At 33.1% G+C, this 14,360-nt stretch overlaps 1 protein-coding gene across 1 annotated transcript in view; it reads right to left on the bottom strand.

Moving 5' to 3' along the window:
• Positions 1–14,360, bottom strand: part of PTPRQ (protein tyrosine phosphatase receptor type Q) — a 313,790-nt gene that overhangs the window by 142,144 nt on the left and 157,286 nt on the right. Inside the window, exons 43-44 of the mRNA XM_031941204.1 lie at positions 8,169–8,310; positions 6,884–7,153 (exon numbers count right to left, since the gene is read on the bottom strand). Coding sequence (XP_031797064.1) covers positions 6,884–7,153; positions 8,169–8,310 — 412 coding nt within the window. The remainder of the gene's footprint in view (positions 1–6,883; positions 7,154–8,168; positions 8,311–14,360) is intronic.

The raw sequence follows: 14,360 nt of genomic DNA on the forward strand, positions 1-14,360 counted from the left end.
AAGGGAAGGAGTAAGCTAAGTGGAAGGGAATACAGAAATTGTGAGGAAAGGGGGTAAGAAAGGGGGAGGAACTCTAAAGTGGAGGTAGGGATCCTAAAAAGGGAGGTCTGTGAGAAGCAAATGTTGCTCACAATTTTAATACTGGGGAGAGGGATAAGGGGGAAGGAAAGGAGAAAAGCATAAGCAGGGGTTAACAAGATGGGAAGTAATACAGAATTAGTAATTTTAAACATAAATGTGAACGGGGTAAACTCCCACATAAAGAGGAAGTGGTTAGCAGACTGGATTAAAGGCCAGAATCCTACAATATGTTGTTTACAAGAAACACACTTGAAGCAGGGCTATACATGCAGAGTAAAGGTAAAAGGCTTGAGCAGAATCTACTATGCTTTAGGTGAAGTCAAAAAAGCAGGGGTAGTCATGCCTTATCTCAGATCAAGCAAAAGCAAAAATTGATCTAATTAAAAGAAATAAGGAAGGGCACTATATCTTGCTAAAGGGTAGTATAGATAATGAAGCAATATCAATATTAAACATATGTGCACCAAGTAGTGTAGCATCTAAATTTTTAAAAGAGAAATTAAGAAAGTTGCAAGAAGAAATAGACCGCAAAACTATAATAGTGGGAGATCTCAACCTTGCACTCTCAGAATTAGATAAATCAAACCACAAAATAAATAAGAAAGAAGCCAAAGAGGTAAATAGAATACTAGAAAAGTTAGGTATGACAGATCTTTGGAGAAAATTAAATAGAGACAGAAAGGAGTACACTTTCTTCTTAGCAGTTCATGGAACTTATACAAAAATTGACCATTTCTAGGACATAAAAACTTCAAAATCAAATGCAGAAAGACAGAAATAATAAATGCATCCTTTTCAGATCACAATGCAATGAAAATTACATTCAACAAAAAGCCAGGGTAAAATAGACCAAAAATAACTGGAAACTAAATAATCTCCTACTAAAGAATAATTGGATGAAACAGCAAATCATAGAAATAATTAATAACTTCACTCAAGAAAATGACAATAATGAGACGTCATACCAAAATGTGTGGGATGCAGCCAAAGTGCTAATAAGGGGAAATTTTATATCTCTATCGGTCTACTTGCATAAAATAGAGAAAGAGAAAATCAATGAATTAGGCTTGCAACTAAAAATGCTAGAAAAGGAACAAATTAAAAAACCCCAGTCAATCACTAAACTTGAAATTCTAAAAATAAAAGGAGAGATTAATAAAATTGAAAGTAAAAAACTATTTAATTAATTAATAAAACTAAGAATTTGTTCTATGAAGAAAACAACAAAATAGAAAAACCCTTAGTAAATCTGATTTTAAAAAGGAAAGAGGAAAATCAAATTTTTAGTCTTAAAAATGAAATGGGAGAACTCACCACTAATGAGAGGAAATTGGAGCACTAATTAGGAGTTACTTCACCTAACTTTATGCCAATAAATTCAATAACTTAAATGAAATGGAAAAATACCTTCAAAAATAGTGCTTGCCCAGATTAACAGAGGAAGAAGTAAATTGGTTAAACAATCCCATCTTAGAAAAAGAAATAGAACAAGCTATTAAATAACTCCCTAAGAAAAAATCCACAGGACCAGATGGATTACATGTGAATTCTACCAAACATTTAAAGAACAATTAACTCCAATGCTATATAAACTATTTGAAAAAATAGGTATTGACAGAGTCCTACCAAATATCTTTTATGACACAGACATGGTACTGATACCTAAACCAGGTAGGTTGAAAACAGAGAAAGAAATTTATAGACCAATCTCCATAAAGAATATTGATACTCAAATCTTAAAGAAAATATTAGCAGAAAAGATTACAGAAAATCATCCCCAGGATAATACATTATGACCAAGTAGGATTTATACCAGGAATGCAAGGCTGGTTCAATATTAGGAAAACTATTAGCATAATTGACTATATCAATAACCAAATGAACAAAAACCATATGATCATCTCATTAAATGCAGAAAAAGCATTTGATAAAATCCAACATCCATTCCTAATAAAAACACTTGATGGTATAGTAATAAATGGACTTTTCCTTAAAATAGTAGGAGCATCTATTTAATACTGTCAGTAAGCATCATATGTAATGGGGATAAACTAGAACCATTCCCAGTAAGATCTGGAGTGAAGCAAGGTTGTCCACTATTACCATTATTATTCAATATTGTATTAGAAACGCTAGCTTTGGCAATAAGAGTTGAAAAAGAGATTAAAGGAATTAGAGTAGGTAATGAGGAAACCAAATTATCACTCTTTGCTGATGATATGATGGTATACTTAGAGAACCCCAGAGATTCTACTGAAAAGCTATTAGAAATAATTCACAACTTTAGCAAAGTTGCAGGATACAAAATAAATCCACATAAATCCTCAGCATTTTTATACATTACCAACAAAATCTAATAGCAAGAGATACAAAGAGAAATTCCATTCAAAATAACTGCCTATAGCATAAAATATTTGGGAATCTATCTACCAAAGGAAAGTCAAGAATTATATGAGCAAAATGACAAAACACTTTCCACACAAATAAAGTCAGATTTAAATAATTGGAAAAATATTAAGTGCTCTTGGATAGGCTGAGCAAATATAATAAAGATGACGATACTACCTAGACTAATCTATTTACTTAATGCTATACCCAATCAGACTCCTAAGAAACTATTTTAATGACCTAGAAAAAATAACAACAAAATTCATCTGGAAGAATAAAAGGTCAAGACTTTCAAGGGAACTAATGAAAAAAAAAATTAAATGAAAGTGGCCAAGCTGTACCTGGTCTAAAACTATATTATAAAACAGCAGTCACCAAAGCCATTTGGTATTGACTAAGAAATAGATTAGTTGATCAGTGGAATAAGTTAAGTTCACAGGACAAAATAGTCAATAACTATAGCCATCTAGTGTTTGACAAAACCAAAGACCCCAATTTTTGGGATAAGAATTCATTATTTGACAAAAACTGCTGGGAAAACTGGAAATTAGTCTGGCAGAAACTAGGCCCAGACCCACACTTAACACCATACACCAAAATAAGATCAAAATGGGTCCATGACTTAGGCATAAAGAATGAGATAATAAATAAATTAGAGGAACATAGAATAGTTTACCTCTCAGACTTGTGGAGGAGGAAGGAATTTGTGACCAAAGATCATTGTTGATCACAAAATAAAAAAAATTGATTATATCAAATTAAAAAGCCTTTGTACAAATAAAGCTAATGCAAACAAGATTAGAAGGGAAGCAAAAAACTGGGGAAACATTTTTACAGTTAAAGGTTCTGATAAAGGCCTCATTTCCAAAATATATAGAGAATTGACTCTAATTTATAAGACATCAAGCCATTCTCCAATTGATAAATGGTCAAATGATATGAACAATTTTTAAATGATAAAATTGAAACTATTTCTACTCATATAAAAGGGTGTTCCAAATCACTATTGATTAGAGAAATGCAAATTAAGAGAACTCTGAGATACCACTACACACCTGTCAGATTGGCTAAGATGACAGGAAAGAATAATGATGAATGTTGGAGGGTATGTGCAAAAACTGGGACACTGATGCATTGTTGGTGGAGTTGTGAACAAATCCAACCATTCTGGAGAGCAATATGGAATTATGCCCCAAAAGTTATCAAACTGTTCATATCCTTTGATCCAGCAGTGTTACTACTGGGCTTATATCACAATGAGATATTAAAGAAGGGAAAGGGACCTATATGTGCCAAAATGTTTGTGGCAGCTCTTTTTGTAGTAGCTAGAAATTGGAAAATAAATGGGTGCCCATCAATTGAAGAATGGTTGGGTAAATTGTGGTATATAAATGTTAGAATGTTATTGTTCTGTAATAAATGACCAACAGGATGAATATAGAGAGGCTTGGAAAGACTTACATGAACTGATGCTGAGTGAAATGAGCAGAACCAGAAGATCATTATACATTTCAACAACAATACTGTATGAAGATATATTCTGATGGAAATGGATATCTTCAACAGAGAGAAGATCTAATTCAGTTCCAATTGATCAATGATGGACAGAATCAGCTACACCCAGAGAAGGAACACTGTGAAATGAATGTGGACTACTTGCATTTTTGTTTTTCTTCCCAGGTTATTTTTACCTTCTCAATCCAATTCTTCTTATGCAACAAGAGAACTGTATGGTTCTGCACACATATATTGTATCTAAGATATACTATAACATATTTAACACGTACAAAACTGCCTGCAATCTAGGGGAGGGGGTAAAGGGAGGGAAGGGAAAAGTCAGAATAGAAGTGAGTGCAAGGGATAATGTAAAAAAAATATTACCCATGCATATGTTCTGTCAATAAAAAGTTATAATTTTTTTAAAAACAGAAATTATTACCTTAATGCATATTTCACCAAAAAAAAGAGAATTGAGGTTTATTGTTAATGGTATATTTATCCCTTTGGTTTTACATATTATGTATATATATATATATATATATGTGTGTGTGTGTGTGTGTGTGTGTGTGTGTGTGTATTATATATAATCCTGAAGTTAATTTTGATTTATTTGAGTTAAGGTAATAAAATAGTTATTTTCCAATTAATTGAATCAGAGTTATTAAAATGAAATGAATAGATGAGTCACAAATATAGGAAGCATGGAAATATCCTTACTTCATCAGGGCTGAAAGAATTATACAGCAGAGAAGAGAAAGGCTCTTTCCAGAACAATTATAAAGAAAAGAAATCTGGGATTATTTGATACCATTACTAATACAAAGATCTAAGATGCCAGTCTTTCTCATTGGAGTTTGTCTAGGATAAGATTGTTGAGGAAAAATGAAGAGTTGAGTATGATGCCAAAATTACAAATCTGGGTGACTGGAAATACATCTGTGCCTTGGATAGGAAATAGGAAGTACAGTGGAGATGAAACTTTATAAAAAGATGAGACCCATTTGGAACATGTGGAGTTTGAGATGCTATTGGACATTCAGGTGGAGAAGGCCAGCAAGTAGTTAAAAGTGCAGGACTAGAGGTAAGGAGAAAGAATAAAGTTGGACATATGGATTTGGAAGTCATTTTGTAAAGAAGATACTAACTCATGGAAGTCGATAAGATCATAGGGAAAGGATATGCAGAGAAAACAGTGGATCCAGAGCAGAGAGAATATTTCCATAGTTAAGGATTTCAGAAAATGTGTGATTTGTGATAAAAAGAAATTGTGAGAAATACAAGGATAAACCAAGAGAGAATAATATCATGGAAGTGAAGTATGCAGGAGGTTATGTTGGTCAAAAATGTCAATAATTGCAGAAAATCATAAGGATGGGAGAGCAGAAGTAAAAACAGAATTAACTATTAGGAGAAAAGTAACTAATACCAAGTTACTTTAAATGTGAACAGAAAAATTTCTATCATCAGACTGTTCTGGATTAAAATCTCTTCTCTTACACATAAAATAGTCCTTCAAGCAGGAGGTCCCTTTATTTAATGGACTGGTAAAATTGTTGAATATCTCAGAACAATGTTTTTAAATGCATAAATTAAAATATGTAGGATACCAAATAAAATAAATTATATTGAAATGTAATTGTGAAAATATTAAAGAAAGAAATTATTCATGGACACCAGGTTAAGAACCTTTGTCTTAAAGGATTGCTCATAAGCCCTACTCTTCCAGTATTCTCTTTGTAAACTTGAAGATATAAAGAAAAACTCCAAGAAACAAATCTGAAAACAACTTATATAGGAAAGATCAGCAAAGGTCTTGTTAAGGGACAGGTCAATTCTCCCAGAGTCTCCACAGCTGTGGATCATAGCATCTGAAGAAGTTGTAGGGCAGTGTTTGCTGACACAGGTGTTGTGGACTAGGAATGAGATAAATTGGCGGCAGAGGGAAGAGGAGAGAGGTCAGGCAACACAATGGCCTCTCAGTGAAAAAGGTCAGAGAACAGCAACTGCCTCTCAGTCTCTTTGTATCATCCTCTCACAAGAGGAGATCCATTCTGGGTTGGATCTCCAGCAGCCACTGTCAGGTGGCTCCCATGTATTCCAACAGATCTCATATGCCAAATGTATCTGAAAGGAAGATTTTTAGTGATATGACACTTGGGAATGTAAAGAGATGCACTCTTCCACAATTTCCTCTCTCCCAATTAGATAAACCAACTGAATAAATTATTTCCTGTAGAGCAACCCATCTTGGGTGCTGTGGTTGTTTGAAAGTTGGATAACTTAAGAAAATAAATTATTGTATCTACAACCAATGCAATGCAGACCGCTTGAGTTAGGAAAATTACTAGCAATGCTATAAACAGTAATGTTTATATCCAGGGCAAATACCCATAGACTTGTTGGCATGTGACCAAAATTTGGGAATTTGTCTTTGGGAAAGACAGAGATGCCCAGAAGTTGGTTTGTGGCGACTGTTGTGAGATAGGGAAATGGAGGAGGAAGGAAAGCTCAATCCAAATTACCTTCACGTACCTACTTCGATGTTCTCACACTGATAAGATCAGAGATCTACTAAAATAGAGGAAATTTGTTTCATTTTTGAAATTTACTCTGAACTACTTGAAAGGGAATGTTTATGTAAATGTTAGAATTAGATTCTTAGTCTTCACTATTTTCTCTTGTTTTCCCACCTTTCTCAGACATTTCTTCTTTCCCTATCCCAAATACATTGCCCCATTATTATGAGAAGGGACTGGGAACTTGCATAAGTTATATTTTAAGTTGGTGATTATATAAAAAAGAAATGAGCAGCAGAATGTTTTCATTTAAATGGGATTAGGATGAGTAACATAAAAGATGTGTGCTAATTGTAATTTTTACAATTGTGAAATAAAATCATTCTAAAAAAAATTACCTGTTTCATGTAATGTACTAGCATTGCATATTTCCTCTTTTCCTTCCCCAGCAGATGTAGAGGCTTGTATTTTAAACACATAAGAAGTATTTGAAAGAAGTTCTTTAAAATTATGCATATGCTCTTGTGAAGCTATTTTTGTAGAATTCCCTTCAGTTGTTATGATATAATGTGTAATTATTCCATTTGCCTTTTTAGGGGGATCCCACTTGAGTAGAATTGACTGCCAACTAGTGGCAGTACAATGAACATTCTGAACAACATCTGGAACTTAAGAGAGAAACAAATATTAAAATTAGCATTCAGATGTTAACATTCATAAATTAACATCCATATGTTAACTTTACATGTATACTACATGTGTATATGGTTAAAGAATACTATAATGGAAAAAAAAATCCTACATCATATTCTCAGATAAAGTGTTTTAGATCCATTCATTTAACATGATGATTGTGGTAGTAAGTGCTTATAAGGCACTTATCCCAGTTTGGAAAAAATAAAAAGATAATATATCTTTCTGAATAGAATACAGATGAAAGGCAGTTCAGTCCAAGATGTATCATTTACAAAACTATGATGTAACAGGCAAGTGATTAAACTACCTTCATTTTATCTCTCTTTTCAGACATCATAACTGAAAAGAAATGGGAAACTGGAATGTTTAAATAAATTACTGGCTTTTTTCAATCATCATTATTCAAGAAAAAACCTTCATCTTCTATCTTCCTCCTCCCAAAAAAGAAAAAAAAAAAAAAAATATATATATATATATAGTTATTGTTTTAGAAAAAAATCAACTTATTAAAAATAGCTAATAGATTTACAGGGTCCTCAAACTATGGCCGCGGGCCACATGCAGCAGCTGAGGACGTTTATCCCCCTCACCCAGGGCTATGAAGTTTCTTTATTTAAAGGCCCAGAAAACAAAGTTTTTGTTTTTCTTATAGTCCGGCCCTCCAACAGTCTGAGGGATAGTGAACTGGCTCCGTATTTAAAAAGTTTGAGGACCCCTGTAATGTCTTCCCTACTTTCTCATCTAGCTGTCTCTAGTGGTTCTATGATTTAACTACTTTCAAAGTGATCTAGTAGCTATCATTGTTCCCCAAACAAACCTCCAATTTCAGCCATCTCATTTCAAAAGAAACATGACCTATCTTATTTTGGAGCACTGAAATTCTTAGTGAACTAGAGAATATTGGTGTTTTGTCATGTTAACTGAAAAATAAAGAAAATGGGATAATAAGAAATGAAACATCTGTAGGTTCAGAAAACTGTGTCTAACCTGATTCTTGGGTTGTGAATAGTACAATATTACTGAAATGATTGCCATTTCCAACTCTTGTAAACGCTGATACACTAACTGAATAGGCAGTGATAGGTTCCAATCCAACAATTTTAGCTTCAGTTTGAAAACCCGATATGTTCTGAGGAAAAAAAAAAAAATACTGCTTAACAAAGATTTAATATGGAAACAAACTCTTTATATGTGCACTGGGAGACTTTTCTACAAATTAAATATTATAATTTTGTAACACATAAATCAAAAGTTGAGTTTTTTAAAATAGAGAAGCTTTCATTAAGAGGAAAGAATTGGATATTTTGCACTCACCATTTCTCTGAATTTCTTGTTCCAGCTACTTGAAAGATATGATTTTTGTGAACACTAGCTTCCCTAAATTTTATTTCTCTTCAAAATCTAGCTCTAATCTAATTATTTATTCTTCCATTCACAATATATTTGATATTTTAATCTGGACATTTACTCAACCATCATTTGTCAAGAGAGGACATGAAAGAGTAAAAACAATAGAAAGTGGCCAAAATGACTTTAAAAATAGATAAATCCAAGATCGTGCTTGCACCAGTTCATAAAAGCTGGCAGAGTTGATTGTTAAATATTTCAGTGTGAGCATTAGCATTGCACAGAAAATTAGAAACCCTATCATTCAGTGCTTGATTCATTCTTTTGCTATTCTAGACTTTAGAAAGTAATGGAGAGTATATATAAATATACTTATAAATATAAGAGTATATATAAATATACTTATAAATATGCTTATCTATAGCCTCCTTTTGGGAGGTGTGAGAGGAGAGAAAGGGGAAGAGGGGGAAAGAAAATGAAGTTTAAAAGTACATATAAGAGAACAAAAGAAAGCCTATAAGAAAGCAAAGATGGACAGTTCTAATGCATAGTGTGTACTATATCGGCTTTTTTTGCTCCATATTTTGAATCTTTTCTTGAGCTCTGGCTATGCACATGACATTTTTTGTTGTTTTTGTCTTATTTCCTTTTGTCTTTAAGTTTTGAAGAAATAAAATGTATTTAAAAAGAAAAAAGAAAGTGACAGAGAAAATATTAATAATGAGCCATGGGCAGCCTGTCCTTGTTTCCCCCAAAATATCAACACCACAGATCTGGTTTCTAATGAATGCTTATGAGATTAATCAAACCAAATTCTGCTAGCATTTATTAAGCACCTACCAAAACAATGTATTTCAATGGGAATACAAACAACAACAACAACAAATCAAGATGGAAAGTTTCACTATGACAGTATAGAGTTTTTCCAAAAGAAAGAGTGAAGAAGAGGAAATAATATTCTAAAGCTTCCTATTTACTATATACTGGCAGAGGAATGAGTCAAACAATGAATAAACATTAAGCACTCATTATAAACTAGAACTGTTCTACTACATGTTGGGGACTTAAAAAAAGGCACAAGACAGTGTATACTCTCAAGGACCTTACACATCAATTTCATGATAGATTTTTAAGGGCATTATAAATGATCATTTGGTTAACATATTAACTAGTTTCTTCTATATGTAAAGTCTCACCACTAGAAATTCACTATTTTGCCAATCATGAATAATATATATCAGGTATTCATAAGATTTTTTTTTCAACTGTCTTGAGTCAGGAACTATCTATGGGCAAGATACTATAATAGATATTGTGGGGAACCCAAAAATTAATGAGAATTTATAATTCAGAAATAAGACATATATTCAACAGCTAAATAAGAAAGAATAGTACACAGGACAAGAAAATGTTGATAAAAGAGAGGGGAACATGTACCACATGTAAGGATAAAATAAAAACACTTGGTACCTGAAGGAGAAGCCATGAAGAAATAAAAATTTTGAGAAGGATCTAAAATAGAAAAAACTTTTGGCTTTCCTTTTTGAATTAGACTAACTGTAATGTTTGCTATGAGACTAGAAATATTTCTTACTTGGATTTTGAAGGTAAAACTGGTGAGCATTTTACAGCTATAAGTTTATCCTGAGCTGTAAGAAATCTCAAGGATGGAAAAACAAGGAAAAGGGTTTCTTTTGTTTGATTTTTAAAAGGAGGCGAATGTCTACTTTAGAAATAAAAGGAAGAATAAAAATTTGGGAATAAGATTGAACTCAGACATAAGAGATAGATCAATGAAGGGATGTAAATAATGGAAGATTTATGGGGCAGCACAGCTCCAAAGTCAATTTCACATAATCCAAACAAGACTATTTCATAAATTCTCCATTTGAAGAATTTTTTCTTTGGTAGCCCTTTTCTTTAAATCATAAAAGTCCTCACAAGAAATAATTACAGAAATATAGCAGCTTTTTTAAGTGTCAAAAGTTAAATCATTTGAAATTAAGATTTTTTAAAAAATTCTATTCCAGATTTGTGCATTTATTAGATTTGTTCAAGAATTTATTATTTTGTTGCCTAAAGGTAAGTAAATACTGGGGATTAATGAATCTATACTTTTTCATTCCTTATCATTATTAATTCATATTAATTGAATCTAGCTAACTCATTAACCTTAGAGCTATGCTGGCCAACTGTCTTATTTACAGTTTAGAAAATTGAGATCTACGAAAGTTAAGATGGAGAGAATGGGGCACTGTCAGTTAAAAAAAATTAGTAAACTCTCTGTCTTCTCTGTCTTCTGTCTCTCTGTATCAGTCCCCCTCTCTTTCTCTCTGTCTGTCTGTCTCTTTCTGCTTCTATGTCTCTCTCTTCTCTGTCTCTCTGTATGTTTCTCAGTCTCTGTCTGCTCCCTCCCTGCCTCTTGGTCCAGTCTCTCTCTCTCTCTCTCTCTCTCTCTCTCTCTCTCTCTCTCTCTCTCTCTCTCTCTCTCCCCTCTCCTTCCTCCTTCCCTCCAATCCTTGTCCTTAAAAAGTCTGACTACAGACATGCCTTCTATTTTGTATTCCATTCAAGAGTTCAGGTGATAAAATAGTGATCCTCACCCAGACATGTCTAGTCTTAGAGGAAATTTTATGAATTCAGGTCTTAAGCTTCTGGATCTTTTAATCAAGCTAGCTAGGCCAGTACAGTACGAATGTGCTGCATCTCCACTCTTGAAAAAGATAGCCATCAACAAGATGATGAGCCCAAGCTCTGACCTGGTTATCCAGAAAAGATAGATCTAAAAGGAATTGTTTGGACAGTACAAAACCAAGATTTGAAATACTAATACAAAATTTGAAATTCTAATTTAAAAATTCCCTGAACTGTTTCATGTTTTGATGTTCAGGAAGAATGTAACTATAGTCAACAAAAAAGACCAAGGTCTCCCAATGCATCCAGGGCCATCTCCAGTTATCTTAATCTATATGGAAGCACTAGACCTTTATGGCTCTGGAGGAGAGAATGAGGCAGGTGACCTTGCACAGCCCTTCCTTACTTAAGTCCAATCACATGTCATGGTATCACCTTCCTGAAGTCATGGTTCTTTTCTAGAAGGACAAAAAATAACAACTAGTCATAAATCACTGCTGTTTGTTTTTCTTTGATAATAGTGATAGTCTCCTGTGATAGAATGTGATAGAAAGTGATAGTCTAGTGATAGTGATAATAGTGAGTCTCCTGTGTTAAGCATTTCTTTTGTGTGAAGATGATAAACTTCTGTCCTTTTATTAATTTGCAATGCACACTAATTACCTCTCAACTCTCTTTTTTGAGGAAGACCAAAACCTAATTCAAATCTAAACTTAAGTGATTTTCTCTAAGCCTCTAGATGGGAGTGTGAGATAAAGAGCCTGGTCCTATACCTTCAGGTGCAGAAACCCTCCCACAGTAGGAAAGCTGAGCCACATGTTTGTATACCAAACTCAGAAAGACCTCTTAGTGAGACAGTGAGATCCAATGTGCTATAAACACCAACTCAACTAAGGGACACTTATGTGTTTTTACACACTTAAAATAAGTTCAAACACTAGACAGATGGTATACTTATAGGAATTTTTTTTTCTGGAAACGCAAAAGAAATAGAGAAGAGAAAAAAAGAGTGAAAATAAAAATGTCAAGAATGCAGAATACAAGAAAAGAGATTAATCAGAGAGTCAGTATTATAAATGAAAGTGGGGAATGTGTGGCCTATAGGCATGGCAGCTAAATATTTCTAAGAAGTATTCTGAACAAAATTTATATCCAGTCAAGCAAAATTTTTCCACACACAATGTACTCCTGGATCTCTAGTGAGTCCATTATAGCAATAGGCCATAATTAATTGATTTGGATAAAAGTGATAGTTGGAATAGTTCTGAAAATATTCAGTTTCTATACAAATAGAACTTGAAATGGAAGAAAAAAAAAAGAAAATGAAACTGAGTTTTGGGATACATAGGAAGAACCAAAGAGTTGGACATAATAAATAATGAAAGGAAACAAAAATATGTGAGGAAAAAAAAGATTGCCCAAAATGTGTTATTGATGAAGGAAAGAAGATAGCATAGGGTTACACATAAAGGAAATTAAGGGGAATCAATTTAGAAGTCAATGAAAGGACCAGAGGTAATTTCAAATCCAGGTCCTTTAGTTTTAAATCTAAAAGAACGATGGAAAAATAATGACTATCAATGCCAAACAAACTATGTCTTCTTTCTTTTAAAATTATTTATGATCCAAAATAGTGAGAGTAGTATATATTAGCTTTCTTTGGAATAAGTTATTAAATAAAATAATGTTATTATTTTAGTAGTAATAGTAAAATAAAGTAATAAAGTAATTAAAATAGAAAGTGATTCCATTTGTGGACAGGAGAAGGACTAGAATCCCTATATTGCTACTTATCATTCCAGAATGTTTTGTCAGGGATGGTTCTTTTTCTCTCTCAAGAAAATAAACTCTCATCCTGGTAAAATGAGTTGTTTTCCCAATTTGGAGCCAGTTTGCACAGATAAAATTCTATCTTGTCATGCAAACATTTAGTAATTTGGAGCACCTTCCTTTAGGCATTTATTTAATTTCCCGACTGCCTAGATGCGATTGAGTAAATAGAACTGACAGATTATATTAAAACTCTACAGTTTTAAAAGAGTTGTAAAATTGCAGAAGAAGGACAACGTTATTGCATTAAAAAGATACTATTTCTAAATGGGCCAGGTCCTTTTTCAGCAGTTCAAGGCAAGAAGAGAAACAACATAGGTTACTTTTCCAGGAATGAATAAAAATAAGAAGTAAATAAAGGATAATAATATATGAGGTTCTGCCCTCCTAAAAAGACTATCATCAAGGTAGTCTCAAGAGATACTGAAATTTATTACACAGTAGTATTAGCAGGTTCTTGAATTGGCCTTTCTCTGCACTACCATATTTCTGGTTTCTAAGCATCCTCCCCAACCCATCTTGGCTAGTTTGATTGCTCAACTTCATGAGGGAAAAGTTTGTCACAGAAAATTTTAGTTAGGATCCCATATTTTTACACTCTTCTTCATCTTCCCAATTAAAATATTTATTTCTTTTGGGAGTGGAAAGAGAAATGAACTTCACTAACCTACCACAATCATTAGGGAAGAGAAGATATCCCAGAGAAAAATATTATGACTTTCAATCTTCAGTAACTTCTGTGGCTACACAAATACGAGCAAATTCAAGACACATATAAAGAAAATAGAAGTAATGGTATAAGGAAATCAAAAGCTATCTTTGATATTTTCAAAAGCAGATAGAGTAACCGGGAATAGTTTTCTTTAAAAAAGTGGCATGTGAGTTGATTTTTGAAGAAAACCAGGGATTCTAATAGATCAGATACTTAGGAAGAAAACTCCAAGCTTCAAACCCTAGAAACAGATCTTTATGTCTGACAATCAATAAGGAAGTCAGTATGGCTGGATTGTAAAGTATATGGAGGGAAGGAATATGTTAAGGAAATCATTTTCTCTGCTGTCTCCAAATTCTCTGCTCTGAATACTGATCTCTCTGGCTTCCTCTAAGTCTCAACTAAAATCTCTCATATAGAAAGGATTCCCCAACCCTTTTAATTCCAGTGTTCTCCTTTTGTTAATTATTTTCTATTTATTCTGTATATAACTTATTGGAGTGGGGGGGTTAGCAAAGCATAAATAGTGAAAGTATAAAGGAATAATAGATTCATCAGTAGAGAATAACACAAATCTAAATTCACTCATAAAGGAGTACAAACTAGGAAAAAGGATGGTTCAATAAAGTAGAAAATCTTGAATTAAGAGGTAGAAG

Source organism: Sarcophilus harrisii, chromosome 5 (genome assembly GCF_902635505.1).
Source record: "Sarcophilus harrisii chromosome 5, mSarHar1.11, whole genome shotgun sequence".
NCBI classification, from domain to species: Eukaryota; Metazoa; Chordata; class Mammalia; order Dasyuromorphia; family Dasyuridae; genus Sarcophilus; species Sarcophilus harrisii.